At 39.1% G+C, this 17,526-nt stretch overlaps 1 protein-coding gene across 2 annotated transcripts in view; it reads right to left on the bottom strand.

Moving 5' to 3' along the window:
* The window catches only part of LOC149322674 (cyclic AMP-dependent transcription factor ATF-7), a 134,184-nt gene that overhangs the window by 79,689 nt on the left and 36,969 nt on the right, over nt 1-17,526 (bottom strand). For both annotated transcript variants that reach the window (XM_089481287.1, XM_089481294.1), the window contains exon 2: nt 13,553-13,617. In XM_089481287.1, the coding sequence (XP_089337413.1) occupies nt 13,553-13,600 (48 nt within the window). In that variant the 5' untranslated portion in view covers nt 13,601-13,617. The remainder of the gene's footprint in view (nt 1-13,552; nt 13,618-17,526) is intronic.

Genomic DNA, 17,526 nt, shown 5'->3' with positions numbered 1-17,526 from the left:
TGGCGTGTAATTTATCATATATACTCAACTATAAGTCAACCACATACGTAAGTCAAGGGCAGGTTTGGGGGCCAAAATTATGGATTTTGATATGACCTGTGGATAAGTCGAAGGTAAGACTTAGGGCTGCGTAACAAAGCATCTAAAGGATGAAGCAAAGGAAAACAGTGTCAAAGAACTTAACAAAATTCAAGCAGGCCTAACTACTGCATCTGTGCTCATTCTAAAAGCTGGATAGATGACAGAATACAGCGGGGTCAGTGCTTCCAGGGCAGATTACACTCTTACCTTTCACCTTGGGATGGTACCTTTTTTAAAATAAGAGTTAAAGTACAGTACTAACATTGACCTGTGGATAAGTCAACTCTATTTTTGCGGTCTTTTTTTGACTAACATTTTGACTAAAATCAATCCTGCTGCCTTTGTTTTATATAGATGTCGGAACATGTGAGAGATGTCAATGGGATCCAGACAGCTGGATCTCAAGGGAAGTTACTTTTCTGTTGAAGAGTGGCTTCTGTTGGAGAGTGGCTTCTGCTTGCATTTAGATCCTTTAATACCATCTTAACTGACAACAGAGTATTATCTGAGATAAAATGCAGGTGTGTGCCTCTAATATTGGCACCTTTCTTCATTGTAAGATTTTTAAGACTTTGCCTGATGAAGAAGCCAGTGAAGCTTTCAAAGCAAACACGATGTAGTTTTTGCTTTGGAGTTGGCCCATTGAAGTTTTTACTTTGGATTCTGTTGCATTCAACATGGGAGAGGCCTTCAAAAAGGCAATCAGGGGCAAACTGTTTTAACATTGCACCGAGCCTTTACCTCCTCACCTACTCAGACTGTGGCCTAGAGGTTTTAGGTTTCATTACACTTGCAAAGCAGAATGTTATCAAGCCAGCTGCCTCTTATTTAGAAGAGGAAGGGATCTGGAGAGCTGTCCAGACTTAATTTACATTTGACAGACAAGTGCTTGTGTTGATACAGCCACAGCATGTGGGGCTCAACGGGTCCTTAAGGTTTGCAATGAATCCTCACTGTAAGAATGATTAAGCTTTCAGATTACTGGAAGGGCCGCTATTAAACAATATTTAAGCCTTTAATTATATTTTAGAGCACAGAACATGCTATAGTGCTTTTGTCGTTAAAGGTCTGTCAACATTTTCATTTTAAACCCTCATTTCTAAGGGGTTTATAATTTGGTCATAAAAATTCATTCTAGGCTGGAACTTGGCATACACAAACTCAGCCCAGGAGCTCTTTCTTTATTATCCAATTTGGTTTAAATTGGTTTGGCCATTTTTAAGTTATAGGCGTGTTAAAAATTAAATGTTCACTGGCTTCAGATGACTTCTCAAACTTATTATTCAAAAATTAGTTTACCACATTCCCACTTAGAGAGACCCCCCCCCTTTTTGAGCCAAATATGAAAGGAAAAAGGGCAATTGCGCTGTGTGACAAATATATGATGATATTGCCAACAGACAACTGCAATTTCAAGAGTCTGACTGGTGGGTTTGTTTACTTCAGTTTCATAATATGTACCCCATAAAACAAGACAGCTTTTGTAAACTTAGTATGCAAGTATCTTGCAGATGGACTGAAGCAAATCTAACTTACTCAGACATGGTTTTTCTGATACACCAAAGGTGCCTTTGGCTGCATTTAAGCCTCTAAATTGAGAGTAATATAGTGAGCCCTTAGGGTACCGCTACACAACAGGTTTTTACCTGCCAATGCTTGTTTTGTACTAATGTGGTGTAGTGAGCTAACAGGGTATCTAAAAAGATGGAGGTACCTCCCTCGTGTCTAAGAAGTACCTGTATACACTGCTACAGTGTATATAGTGGCATGGTCACTATTGCTCTAACATTTGGCTACCCAGCCTTGCAAGTCTGCCAAGTGTATTAGCCTCAAAAACATTTCAAAGACTCAGTTCATGGAGGGACGAGTGTATTTTTTAAAAAGCTGGACCATACTTGTGTGGAGGGATTCTTAACAGGTTACTAGCATGCAGTTCCGTACAAGCTTGGTCTGTATCTGCTATAAGGGGAGCTATCAACAGGTACTTAATAAGCACATGCTAAAGATGTCTTTGGACACCAACTACAGCATTATGCACACATAAGATGCATATCCAATAACTGGGCAGTCAGTTCTGAAGGACTTCACACCCACTCCAAAGCTTCACCTAAAAGTATCAGTTCATTTAATTTACATATGTATAGTATATTTTGCCCTTCAGCCAAACGATTTCCAGGGCAGTTTACAACAAAGAATAAAATAGAATTCACATATAGACACAATTTTACAAAAAAGAGCAATAAAACAGCAAAGCCCTGAACCAAGAATCCCCGGGGAACAAAAAGATCTTTAGCTGCTGATGATTTTTATCTATGAGCTGGACCAGCTCTCCTGGGAGGAAAATTCCAGAAAATGAGGCCCCAATGAACAAGCTCTCTCCTCAGAAGTCCACAGCCACAACTCGGATCGAGAGAGCAACTAGAAAAAAGCTTCCATTGATAATATATAGGCAGGTTGATGTGGGAGTTATGTGGGTCCCAAGTCATGTGGGTCACTAAGAGGTAAATGCCAATGCACTGAATAATGCTCAGGAACAGAATAGAAGTCAGCAAATTTGTTTAGGTATTGATGTACCTTGGTATCCACTGGGATTTGGTTCCATCAAACCTTGTAGATATCAAAATCTTGTGGATATGCAAGTCCCATTATATACAATGGGGATGTAAAATGGTGCCCCTTATACAAAATGGCAAAATCAAGGTTTGCTTTTGGGATTTATTTATTTTTTTAAAAAAATATCTGCAAGCTGTGGATGGCTGAATCTGTGCATGCAGAATCCCTGGATACAGAGGGCGGATTTATGTTCCCAGTGCCTGATACAATTAGAAACCTAAAGCCTTTTTTATTATTATTTTGGAACTAATGTTCACGCAGCCTTTAAAAGATAGCCTTGAATACATTACAGGAGTTAATCCTGGATGTTACCAGTACAGACTTTGTTGTCATAGAGTCCATAACTAAAAAAGGCTGCTGTTGGTGCATCAACTTCCAAAAATGATAGATACTGCATAGAACTGAAACTATCTGCTCCACCCTCAGATTTCAAACCTGGCCTGAGATGCAACTTTATCTACAACAGACTGAACATCATTTCACAAAACAAATCACTTACCTACAGAACCTTCACTTAAACAAAATCCAATTTCATTACACAGTCCCAGTCTATTACCAACACTAGACACAACCTTGGCACTTATGCTTCTCACTTGACTTAGATGAAAGTGGGAAATTAAATCCATATGCTGGTGACATTTCAGCATATATCCTTGGACAGTCTCTCCCAGCAGTTTCTTGCAAAACTTAAAAAACACGGGGCCAGCTAGAACATTGAACACTGTATAAATGCCAGGTGTCAAGCATCTATCTTGGGGCATCACTATCTGTAATCAGCAACCACGACCACCAGGCTGAAGCAAAAACTTCAAAGCACATGCTTCCCATTTTGTGTGCAATAAATCTAGGTTCAATCCTGGACATCCCAAGGTTGGGATGGGAAAGATTCCTGCTTGAAAATGCTTAGAAATGCTACCAAGCAATGTAGGCACAACTGAGTCAGATGGACTCCTAGAGTGATCTGAGACTTTTTTTCTAAATCCAGGGATGTGTTCTTTAGGACCAACTTCATAACTCTCCCTTCCACATATTACTGTAATGAACTCCAAAGAGCAAGGACTAAGCAAATGTATATACTGTATAGTGAGATTTCAGCTAATAAAGCACCCTGTCCTTGATCACAGGTTTCAACTGAAAGTTAATCCACAGACTGAGCTCACATCAATGTAATCAGGAGAAGGAAATGTATAAAATGCTGAGCAGTATGGCTGGCCCATCAAAGAAGAATTCTGGGGAAGAAAAAAAGGGGGGGAGGGAAACCTAGACCAGTGGTGAGGCAACTTTGGCCCTCTAAATGTTTTGGACTTCAACTTCCAAAAGACAGTTATCATTGCCAATGTTAAGGGACTAAAGGAGCTATCCCACATATCTGGAAGTTCCCCATACTTGACCAAGTTCCCCATACTTGACCAACACTGACACAGGATTAAAGAATCCAGCCTCTTATACAAAATTAGAATAGGATGCCAAATGGGACTGGCAGTTTGTTTTCTCTTCTAATCTCATCTACTTACAGGGACTGACTACAGAAGAAACATCTCTTTTGGAAATTGCCCGTCCACCATAGACACCTCTGTCCCAAATATCCCCTTTCTCTAAATCAACATTCAGAAAATGTAAGGATTCAAAAGCAAATGGGGGAAGCTTTCCCTCCACCAGCACTTGTTCAATTTTGTAAGTTTCAGTGGGCCAGGAATTGCAGGGGGGGGGGGGCATTCATCATGCACATTTTAGACAGCTATTTGAAAATGGGGTTGGGGCCTACAACCTACCATCACTAGTCAACTACCAACAAAGGCTTAGTGTAGATGGGGAGAGTAGTGGGAAGCACTCTAAATGGATGGAGGGTTTTATGTTTGAATGCACCAATGTGCAAAGATGAGATCTTTTCTACAACCACGTGATTTGCTACTAAAAAGTCAAAGACAACAAGGGCAGCTTGCCACTGAAAAAGCTTCTTGAAAGAAGGCGAGGGCACCTTCCCCCTTCTCCCAACCCCACTCTCCATCTTTTTAATACAAGGGCTTGTATAACAGGAATAATCTATATTGGTTTGTATTATACCAGCTATAAAACACACCTTAGCTTCAGTGCCATGTTTAGCCAATCACAGAAGCCATTTGTTGGCTCGTATATTACAAAGCAATAGAGATTTAAGGGATAATGGTTATAGTGGCAGAGTATACAAAGCAATAAACTACTTTTGAGGTTGGTTAAATGCCAAGTGATGCTGAGGCTTCAGTGCCATAAACATTATTTCTATTATATGACAAGATAAGAGGATACAATAAAGCACAAAGAAGGGGAGTCATTTTCTGGCCTCATACAGGTTCTGAGCTTTTGATTTCTTGGACGTTCCATAGATGACACCCTTAGTAGTATGGGCTTAAGGGGAATAAATTGTCCAAGAGGTAGGTTTAAGAAGCAGACAATTGTTTGAGGAAATGGCTTGTATAAAAGTAGTGATGCGATCAAACTCTAAGTGGTGATTTGTGGTAAGTATTAAAAAGTGAAATGTTCCGATTCCCACCCACCCCCCAACCCCTTGGTAGCTGTCTAGATTCTCAGCTTTACAGAATACAACCAGTGTTACTGCACCACTCGTTAAAAAAGAAAGTAAAACAACCCTCTGCAACAAGGCAGCCATGCTGGATAAAGCATAGCAATGACAGTCTTCTACTTTAAATACTTTATATTGCTATCTACAAACACCATGTGTTTAGGATTTAATAAAGTGGGTGGAAATGGAAGGGAATGCATAGCATTAACTATGAGCTGCTGTATTCTGACATCCAGAAAAGCATTAAGTTGAACATCACAATGAGAATTTTAGAATCGCTTCAGAAAGGAAGGCTACTTTATTTGAAGTTTTATGGTACCACAAGGTGCTCAGTATCACCTGGAAGACATGTGGCAGAATGCTGTAGCAATATCCAAGTAGCTTAGTCATCTAAGACAGGAATGGGAAACATGCGACCCTGTATATTTTATTAGGCTGCAGCTCCTGTTATCCCTAACCACCAGCTCTGTTGACTCTAGCTGGTGGGAGCTGCAACCCAGCAACATCTGGTGTGTCACACAGGCCTCATTACTGCTGAAAGGGACGTGTATTGAGTGCTGAGCTGCACTGCTGGGAACAGACTCTGTGCAAGTACTTACTGTGCTCTAAGTACAATTTAAATTTTGCCAGCCACTGAAGTACACTCTTGTGAAAAACTTTCTGTAAGGACCAATGCATGCTATAGTAATAAGTCAAGCTGTGAAGTGGATGTGTGATACTTCCCTATGGAAAAAAAAATCAGTCTGAACCCATTCCCTTATATGGCAATTCACCTGCGTAAAATGGCTATCAGACCTTTCTTCTAGCGACAGCAATTTTATGTTTCTGAGACAGTTAATACAAGAGTGTATTTCAGCAGGTCTAATGAGAAGGTTGCATCATTATACATTTTTAGTCAATACCCTTCTGCTTTAACAACACTGCTAAAGTTTATTGCTCACATTCTGCTCCACTGAGGGTGTGCTTTATTATCTCAGAATATTTTAAATAGCTTTAGAAGATTATTTTAAGTAGCTATTTGGGGATGCCCCATGCCTCTGCCAATACAACTGTTTGGATCTATTTCACTTGACACTTTCAGCTAAAAACCTGGAGCTGTTTCTTCTGAGACATCTCCTTCACTAGTATAGATGCCTTAGCATTACAAAAGCTACACAGAAACAGATATACTTCTATTATAGTTTATGTAACCAAAGGATCTACAATTACAGTCGGTTAGGACAGTGCTGAGAGAACTAGCACAATGTAAGCTCTGGACTACAACTAGAGACTAGGGTTCAAATCCCTGCATGAGCATAAAAACCCAATGGGTGACCTCAGGCAAGTCACTCTTTCTCAGGCTTGGAGGATGACAATTGCAAACCCCCTCTGAAGAAACTTGCCAAGAAAACTCTATGATAGATTTGCTTTGGGGTCTTCCATAAGTCAAAGAAGACTAGGAGGCACACAACAACAATAATGGACAACACTAATAATGAAGGACATTTTTATCTGTTATGTGTAAATGCTAGAATTCATGCAGACAGCAAACTTTACCAATCTAGATGAATTACTATAATATAATAAATGCATAAATGATAAATATCCTGTATTAAAAGATCGTAAACAAGTGTGTTACATCAATGTATGTCCAATAGCAGAAAATCTAATATTAAAATCTAATGTAAAGAATATAGTCTTCTGGTTCATTCCAGTGTGGATCCATTATCCCAAGCATGAAAGATCTGCACAACTCTTGGAAAATGTCTGAAAGACAACACTCTCGCTCTTTGCATTTCTCCTCTGGCCTGATTCAAACAACCAGTTTCTCTGAGGATGCTATTTGTTCATATATTAGGAGATGTAGAAGTTCACTGTTAGAAAAATAAGATAAAATAATCTCTCATAAGCTCTTGAGCAACCTTGGGGCAGTCAACATATATTAACCTGACTCACCTCACAAGATATTTATATCAAAAATGGGGATCATGATTGCATGTACTACTCTGAAACTCTCTGGTGGAAGACTAAATTAAGAGTGTGCCCTAGCAGATACTTTGTGGTCATTAGTTGTTTGAATGAAGTCCAAACAGGATGCCTGAAAGACAGAATGTGCAGTTTTCACCAGTGCCACTTTCCACTTTGATCCCATGTTCAGCAAACCAAATGTTAGCACCTTATCCAGAAGCAAGAAGACTTTATATTCTACTATTTACTTGACCTGTTTGAACAACTTAATTCCACTCAGCCCTTAAACACCTGGTGTTTAAATTCTGGCTGAAAACATACTGGTAACCTGTGCCTTCCAGCATGTTTTATAAATGGCTTCTCTAAGTGTAAGTATTTTTGGGAAGAGAGGGGAGAAGGATCACATTAATGCAACTAGACAGCTATATGGATTTTTAAGTTGTTTTTAAAAAGATAATCTACTAAGAAAGGATTGAATTTTTGTTAGTATTTATGTCACAGTGGTCCTTGACAAACCAATACCAGTGTTCTTCTTATTACCATTGGTTCTTTCAAAGTCACATAGGAACTTATAAGCTTTAATGGCCAGAACAGGGGATTTTCTTAAAAAAGAAAATGTTTTCCACACTTTCCAAAAAATATAGCAGCTTTAAAAGTGAAGTGTGTTAATTCTCCAAAAAAAGCAGACAAGTGTATCTGCAGCTGGGGTGGGGTGGAAGGGTGTCCTGCAATTTTCTTCTATAGAGCCATCCTTTTTCATCTTTACACAAGTATTCTGCTAATATGTGATAGTTGGCCTTCGTAGACAGCCATGTCATTTACTACTTAATTGTCAAATGGGGAGAACTATCTTGCCCTAAGCAGCTGGTGGTAAAAGGAGACTTAGAATATCTTAACATTGCTTTTCTAAGGGGCGGTACGCATGGGCCGCAAAACGCCGCCCCTCTTTGCTGCGCTGCATTGCTGCAGCAACCAAACAAGGAGGCAATGCTGCACAGCAAAAAAGGAGCCGCCCAGAGGTGTGTCGGGCATAATGGCGCCAATATTAGGGCTTGATGCATATAGGTGCTGCGCCGTAGCAAACCCTAATTTTGTCACCAGGGCGTAACAAAGTGCTTGTGTGTACCACCGCTAAGTCTACAATCCTATGTACGCTTTATAAAGGAGTACATCCCACTAAAACAGGCACATACTAAGGAAACATGCATGGGAATACCTTGTTAAGTCAGCAAAAACAACTCGAGATTGCAGACTATTTACTACCAAGGAATTTCAAGTGGCACAATGTGGGTGCAAACCAAAAATGTTTCAAGGCTATTGAGATAGCAAACAGCCATTTGCTGCTTAATTTGATTTAAAATAAAGAGACCACATCAGTGTGACTCCAGACTGCATATAGTCCCAGGCGCACAAAGTTTTAGATTTTCCTGCCCTCGCTCCCCTTAAGAGACACATTCTTGTTGAGCAACTACTTTAGAACAGAGAGTGGGGGTAAGGGGAGAGAATGTGGAGAGGAATGGAAAGACTTGTCACCTGTCCTCTTAGAAAAGAAACTAGATAAACGACCTTCAGTAAAATCATTTTAAAAGAAGTATATGCAGTACATTTAGAACTCAGCTGTGTCACACCAAGCTTACTGCTGGGAAGTGATTGTGTAGGGAATCCAAAAATAACAGCCATTAAAGACCTAGCAACCAAATACATGTTTGTTGTTGTTAACTGCCGTCAAGTCGACATCAACCTATGGCAACCTCATGAATGAGAGACCTCCAAGAGCTACCTTCAACAGGCCTGCTCAGGTCTTCCAGACTCAGGGCACGTGGCTTCCTTGATAGAATCTATAAATCTGAAATGCGGTTTTCCTCTTTTCTTCCTGCCATCTACTTTACTAAGTATTATTGTCTTTTCTAGTGAATCATATCTTCTCAAGAGAAGTCTAAAGTATGACAGTCTCAATGTAGTCATCTTGGCCTCTAGGAAGAGTTCAGGTTTGATTTGCTCTATGACCCATTTATTTGTCTTTTTGGTAGTTAATGGTATCTGCATAACTCTCCTCCAGCACCACATTTCAGATGAGTTGGTTTTCTATCAGCTCTCTTCACTGTCCAGCTTTCACAACCATACACAGTAAAGGGAAATATAGTGGTACTGGCCATCCTAACTTTAGTATTCAATAATCTAGATTTATACTTCAAGATCTTGTACAAAAGGCTATAGTTTGGGCGGAACTTATTTCTATAACCATATCTACATTATTATGTCTGTCAATTGACAATATATTGTATATATAATAATATAGACGAAATGCGAATTTCGGACTCTCTCCAAGCCAGGTATTTTTTTTTGTTTGGTGGGGGGAGGGAACCCAGGTTCCTTATACCCCCAACACCAGGTTGCTTCTGTTTTGCTATGCTTAAACCAGTTTTTTCCCCACGATTGTGTAGGACTACACCAATATTAAGTAACAAAATACAATTCAGATGTTATGGCTGCTAGCTTAAATAATAATTGTTCTTTTAAAAGTTCTCTGTTAAAGCAAGTTAATTTGACTGAACTTATGTCAACTGAAGGATCTGATTATGAATTGTATGTCTTACATTGTGAAATAAAGTATTTAAAAAAAAAAAGATCTTGTCTAGTTCCTTCATAGCTGCCCTTCCAAGTCCATGTTTACAGACCCATTAAAAGCCCAGTAGTAACTATGAAGGCTCTAGGAATGAAGCAATCAGCCAATGGCACAGAGGTATTTACAGACCTCAAATACTGAAATATTGAATGGACAGTCACTTTCCAAGACACAATGAAGAAATGGAGTACGGCCACATTTCGAACTTGTTTAATTTCTTCTTTTTATCTGTTTTAGAAACAAACACAGACAAATAAAAGAGAACCCCTGGGGCAAAAGTGCCTGTTCTTTTCTATGTTTCACAAACTGCAAAGCAAATCTTAATTTCATTTGTAACAGTTATTGAGTAAAGTGACATCAGAAGACATCCTGTACTTTTCAGCATAAGGTCAATGCCAAATGCAATAGTATAGTGATGTTGATGGATATAATGAAATTACTTCCACTTTAGTATTGCATGAGCTCTTGAGCCTCCACCCCAATTGGAAAATGACATTCACTTCCAGCTAAAGTGAATGCAAGGGTAGGTATGAAGTACAGTAGGATTTTTTTTTTCCTCTTGCTTTTCTTTCACAAAGAAAAATGGGGTAAGCTGTTCTAACTCAGACAGGAAAGTTCTATCTTGGAACATACCACTTTGAAGACAGCTAAATACTCCATGGAACAGAAACATTTCCAAGGTACTCATGCTATGAACAACATCGTACAGTTGGCTCGTGTATTACTCAGCTTTGTATAACATGGGTTCACATTAAAGTGTCAAAAAATCTGCTCTCTCCATGCATTTTCTAGGTACTCCAGAATGATTCTATGGTAGGTAGAGTCACATTGGAAAACCTAGAGATTTCGAGAGACAACATTTTCTAGGGAAGGGAGGGAGGGTTAATGGTGATTAGAGAATATTTTATCATTGTTTATGTAATTGTTAATTGGTTTGCTGTTACCTGCCTCGATCCTCAAAAGGGAGAGCAGGATACAAATAAATAAATTATTATTATTATTATTATTATTATTATTATTGGCATTTGTAGGTCTCCCAGTGTGACTTTATTATCAACTATCGGCAGAAGCATATCATAGAATCATGCCAGATAATCTAGAAAATGCCTAAAGAGAACACTCTGTCATTTATTTCAGGTAAGAGAAATAGCGTTCCAGAGTTTATGCCAAAATATTATTATGCAAAGGATCCTGGAATGGTTCCCTCATGTAATATGCAGGCTGCCTGTTTTTAAAAGAAACAACTACAATCACAAATACAGGGGGAAGATATAGTGGACATATGGTGATGACCCTCAACTGGACACATCTTCCTGGCCTATTGATAATTACATGTCCTTGCCACAAAAAATACTTTTAGCTACATATTCACATACACGTATCTCCATTACAAAAACACATTCAATAGATATGCTGGAACAGATATACAACAGACACACCTGCTACATAAAGCACCCCTTGATTTTCTCCAAAACCGTGCAATAGAGAAGAGTCAGTCAAGCCTCAAGGTTCACTATTTGTAGTGTAACAATGCTCATGGAGGCACCCTTACTAGTCTGTTACAGAAAACACAATGAAAAGGCTTATGGCATTTTAAACATAAAATAAAAGTAGACTGTGTCCACAAACATTTACACCATACTATGACATACTTTCTTAGTCTTCATGGTGCCAGAAAATGTACTGTTCCACTAGCAGTACAGTTTATTCTCACTAGCTTCTGGTGAGGATTCCCCTACTCCTGGAAGCATACGTTATTGTCACCTAGTAAAGGACTGCTTAGTTCAGTGTCATTTATACAATGAGCACATGGGATAGCACCTATAGATGAAAAAAATATATTATGGCACAACGAATACTGTCATTTCATAGTGTGCCCACAATGAATACAGACTGCTAGACGATACATTCACACTGCAATGGTCCCCTCTCCTTGCCACTAGAGTTCAAAACAATATCTTGGCAAAAGGTTTCACTGGGGAGTGCTTTTTTGGGGGGGAGGAGGGAAATTAGAGAAAATGTGTATTTCAGATTTGATGCAACCAAGTCATTTCAGATTATTCCATTTTCGTCAAGTTGCTTTTGTCTGACACACATATCATGCTGTCCATATGAGGAAAATGTGAGAGTGGCAGAACACAAACTTCACTGGTCCCTGATATACAGATCAAGTCTCCCTTATCTGGAATACCAACATCCAAAATATTCCAAAAACCATAACTTTTTTCATGGGCACCTGAGATAATGACACCTTTGCTTTCCATGCACAAAAATATTGTATATAAAATTACCTTCAGGCTATGTGTATAAGGTGTATGTGAAACATAATAAATGAATTTCATGTTTATATTTGGGTCCTAACTTCAATGTACTATATTTCATTATGTATTTATGTGCAAATACAGGGATTCTAAAATCCAAAATAAATAAATAAATATGACATTCAAAATGCTTCTGGTTCCAAACATTTTGGATACTGTACTGCAAGAAAGCTACTAATTTCAGTTTTGCTACTAAGCAGTACAAGAATGAGCCTTGCTGATCTCAATGGGACCTACTTTTGATGTGAGCTCCTACACCAACTTGAATTGCTTCATGTGTGAACTTCAGGACATGACTTTGCTCTCTTTTAAAGATGTTTACACATCATATTGCAGAAATTTGAATACTCATATACAGGAATAATTCCCTGGTAAAGCATCTAAAATGTTATAACTCCTTTAGCCTTTGCTTGCATGCACACGTAGGAGAAAGACAGAACCAAAACAACATAGATCTTCGAATATTTGGGTCTTCATTCCATTGGTCCCAATTAGACAGACCTATTTGATAAACAGTTGAATGGTGATTCATAGAATCTTAAGTTGGAAGGGAGCACAAGGGCTATATAGTCCAATCTCTTGCAATGCAGGAAATAAACTGGAAAATCCCATTGATTCAACAGGCCTCCTCTAGGTGGATTAACAAATGATTCAGATCTAGGTGTCTGACTGAAGCCAGTTCATTGCAAAGGCCAATTAAGAAAATTCATCATCTGAGTCACAAACCTTCACTTACCTACCCATGAATATAAATAAGCCAGTTTATTTATCAGTCTGAAAACAAAACATCCAGGAATGAAAGATAAAAATTTTCTGAGCCCATGAGCTACTTAAGGTAACCAAAAGAGTGCGATCCTGACGCACCATACAGATCCCCAAAGTTAGGGTTCTGAGCCAGAAGAATTTGTTTGTTTTCTCTGCCCTTGTTCTTTCCTTTGTTTGTATATGGCATTTTACCATACAACACTCAAGCACACCCTACTATGGAACAATAGACAAATTTAATAAATTGCTAACACTAAAATAACCACAAGCCACTTTTCAAAAATACACAGGGCCAGCTAACAAATGTGAGGGATCTTCTCTGGTTAAATAAGTCTCAAATAAAAAGAAACTAGGTTAACTATAGATCAGTATATCACTTTTTTCCCTCTGAATTTCATGGATATGACCTGGAAGGGGGGGGGGGGGCAGAACACCACTCCAGCACAATAGCCAGGCAAATTTCATTACTTTGGAGCCTTTGCACTTGCTCGTAACTTGGATTTACACACTGCAAATCCTCAGATCTGATTACCTCCAATGATCACGTAAAACACTGGCTTTAAACTCTTTCCCTTAGTGATAAAACAGCCACTTTGATTCACAACGACACACATGCAATAAAGTATACTGTAAACGTACCTGTCCACAGCCTGGGGCACTGCACACAAATGGCCTGTCGTCTCCCATATTTTTCCACTGTTGAGCTACGCAAGACAAAAAAGGGAAGGAGGGAGAGAGAGAAAAGAGAAAATATATTAAATAAGCCAACAAAGAAGAGGGAATACTGATGGCATTGCGCTTTTTAGGAACACAGTTCATCAGTAGCAATAATACAGATGCCTGAGGGGAGGGAAGGCTCAGAGAATTCTTGAGGACAATTCTCCTTTCTACTCATGCCAAGCAGGGGTGGAATACTTTTTGCCTGCCACCTTTCTGTAGCGGTATGGTCCCACCACTAGGGTCCATTGCAGATTTACCACCTTTCAGGATGAGCAAACCAGGAAGTTAATGCATGGTGGCAGGGGAAGATCAGAAGGTTGTAATGATGTCTCCTGGAAGGTATATTTATGCAACATCCTCACACCACCTACCACCATGTTCTTTGGGTTATATTAAATACACAGAAATGTTGGAAGCCACCTTTTCTCTGGAGAGGTCCTTGTGCACCACCCCCACCACTGAGGAGTAGACTACAAGGACAACCTTGGCTGTGCTACTTGGAGTTACTGTATCTGCAGCCAGTCATCTGATAAATGAAGCTCCAACACTACACCTACTATCACATTTGGACTAAAACAAGGGGTGGATCAATCCTGGGCCTCCATTTGCCATTTTGCTTTACAACTGGAATGGGCAATCTTGCAAGGGACATCAAGCATTTTACCAGCCTGTGCCTGCCCAGCAAGCATGCCTGAAGTGATATGACGTCACATTTGTTGCCTTTTGGGCTGATTTGTGTGTGTGTGTGTGTGTGTGTGTGTGTGTGTGTGTGTGTTTGTTCTTTGGGGAGGTTGGGAGGCTTTAGATGGTCAAGGGAACCAAACTGATGTGGTTTGGGCAGTTTGGACAGCTTTTGGGCAAAAACCACCCCAAATTGGCTCAATGTTTTTTTTAAAAAAACAAATAGTTTGGGGGCTTTAGGGGTCACACCTAGGTGCCTCAAGGTCCGCATGCAACCCATGGATTGCACTTTGTCTGTAGCTTTTATCAGTATGCTCTATAATAAGGGGCTGTGGCAGAGTCAGAGTTCAAAAGAGATGTACACATTTGTACAGAATTGTATAGAAACTCTACATACATACAGCCATACAGAGTATGAGGAAATAAATCCAAGTCATCTTGATGTACCAGTGATATTTTCAATGGTAAAAAGCTAAAATAAATGTAGTTAATTAAGGTATTATAGGAGTGGTGCTCCATTTTACAAGACCATAATCTAGCTCCCTAGTGGAAAATTGCAAAACTGATGGCAAAAGTAATTTGTCACTTACTACAGCCAAGTATAACAAAGCTTCAGTTCTATTATATTGTAAGTGAAGCTATTCTTATTAATAAAAAAGGTAAATAAAAGAAAGCTCTACCATGTAAATTCAGAAATAATAGCTCTATCAACAACTGATTTTTTAATAGTGTGATTTAAAAAGCTATAATAAAGCAAACATTTTCTCTTCAGGGAATTTGCTACATTAACATACTGCAGCTGTTCATGTTGCTTCCAATCATCTCCCAATTTAAGTTCAGGAGCTGGTCTGCTACAAGCTGACAAATATTTTTGGTGTAGCAGAATGAGGCCATTGCAGGTAAAATTGATTGTTCAGAAACACACATCCCCCTCCACCTATTTTACATATGAACACTATTAGGATCTGCAAATTCAAGATCTAGTGTATATCTTCGCTGCAGAAATAATGCCGTTTGACACCACTAACTGCCACAGCTCCATCCTACAGAATTTTGAGATTTGTAGTTTTGTTAGCACCAGCACTCTTTGGCAAAGAAGAACTTAAGACCTTTTAAAATTACCAATCAGCTAGAGCCAAGGATTTAAAGTGGTTCAAATGGAATTATTTCTACGGTGTAGAAACACCCCTAGAATACCCCAGTTGGAACCTGATTAAATACAAAGTATATTCTATCTGTCTTTCTTCACTGATGTGTGGCTTCAAATTGCTTCCAACCTATGGTGAACCTAACCTAAGGCAACCCTATCATGAGGTTTTCTTGACAAGATTTGTTCAGAGGGTGCTTGTCTTTGTCTTTCTTTGAGGCTGAGAGCACGTGACTTGCCCAAGGTCACCCAGTGGATTTCCATGGCCAAGCAGGGATTTGAACCTTGGTCTCCAGAATCATAGTCCAATGCTCAAACCACTACATGGTCTTTCTTTGTGCACTTGTATACATATTGAGAATCACACAATGGAGGACTGCAACTGACCAGAGTTGATGGTGGCCACATTTAGGTGGACATACCCATGTTAATGCAATAAGATTAACTTGGAAATAGATTTCTTCACATGAGTATGTTCTAATGATTGTAACTATGATGGAGCAATTCAAATTACTTCTCAAAAACAACAAACACTGTTCTAATACTCCAAACCATGCAGGATCAAAAAAACAAAGACAGAATTTTAGTTCTCCCTTCACCACCTTCCTTTCTCTTCTCATATGTAATTTCATAGATTTTCTGGTTTTCTCAAACTGCCATTTGCTGCATCTTTTGAACTGTATAACTGTGGTATGAGTAATCCAACCAAACCAGGATCACACCATGGCTTGCAGTATTGTTTGGAAGGATGACCTAAACTATAGTTAGCCTTAAGAAACTGAGACCATTAACACATTTAATTAACACATTAAAACAAGGCATGATCAAGAACCCAGAATTGAAGACCAAGAAAAAAATGTCTAAACACTTCTGAAACAATCAGCCATCCTCCACAGGGAAATGCATGGGACCTACATTTCTTCCCCAATAAACACCTGGACTACACAAGGAGTAAAGTACTGGTGTAATGATCATATTGTACCGAATCACTTAAATCACAGTTATGCAGCTCAAATGTTTAAATTAACAGTTACTTTGGCTAGAATATCCACAAAGTAACCTATTACTGTACTTTATTTATTAACTTCTTTTCTATCCCACTTTTCTTCCAATCTGGTACCCAAGGTACAATATAGATTAAAGCCAAATGCAGTTTTAAAATTGCTTGTAACAAAGAAGTTTTCAACAAAGCACACTATTCTATTAAAGCAGCATCAATGCAAATCAGTTTAAAACCATTTAAAGCAGAACAATAAGAAAAGAGCAGCACCCTCTATTAAAAGACCCTGCTGGGGAACATAGCAGTATGCTCCCATCAATGTCCCACAATAACATGAAGATTATCACATGATGTCAAGATTATCCCGTGAATAAAGAGGCATTCTAGCACAGCTTTTTATTAATGGGAAAATCCTGTGAATAAAAAGCAGCACTAGAATGCCCCTTTATTCAGGGAAAAATCGCATGATAATCGCGAGATTGTGCAATAATATTTGTGTTACTGCCCAATATTGACAGGAGCATGCTGTCAGGATGCTCCCGTCTTCTTTGCCAGTCTGATAAAGTCAAGTCTGGACCCAAGGCATCTAGTGCTTTACAGCATTATGACAAGAGCTTTGAATATTATGCTTAGAAATTGACCAGTGAAGCTATTACAACAGGGAAGTTGTGTGTATCCTGCAGCCTTGGTTAGCTGCCTGGCCACAGTTTTTTGGACATCTTGCATTTGCAAAGGCAGATCACTGTACAATGTATTATTGCTGCTGTGTGTCTTCAAGTTGTTTCTAATTTATGGCGGACCTAAGGCAAATCTATCATGGGTTTTTGTGGGGCTGAGATTGTGTGACCTACTTGGTTCCGTGCTCAGTGGGCAATCAAAACGTAATCTCCAGAGTCGTAGTCCAATCCTCAAACTACTTCACCATGGCTCTTATAGTACATTTGTTGTTATTGTTGTTGTGTGTCTTCAAGTAGTTTTTGACTTATGGTGATCCTAAGGTGAACTTATCATGAGGTTTTCTTGGCAAATTTCTTTAGAGAGAGTTTGTCATTGACATCCTCTGAG

The sequence above is a fragment of the Sceloporus occidentalis genome, unplaced genomic scaffold (genome assembly GCF_023333645.1).
Source record: "Sceloporus occidentalis isolate IW3139 unplaced genomic scaffold, rSceOcc1.0.p SCAF_1, whole genome shotgun sequence".
NCBI lineage: Eukaryota > Metazoa > Chordata > Lepidosauria > Squamata > Phrynosomatidae > Sceloporus > Sceloporus occidentalis.
The sequence above is the reverse complement of the archived record's forward strand: the minus strand, read 5'-3'. Positions and strand labels throughout refer to the sequence as shown.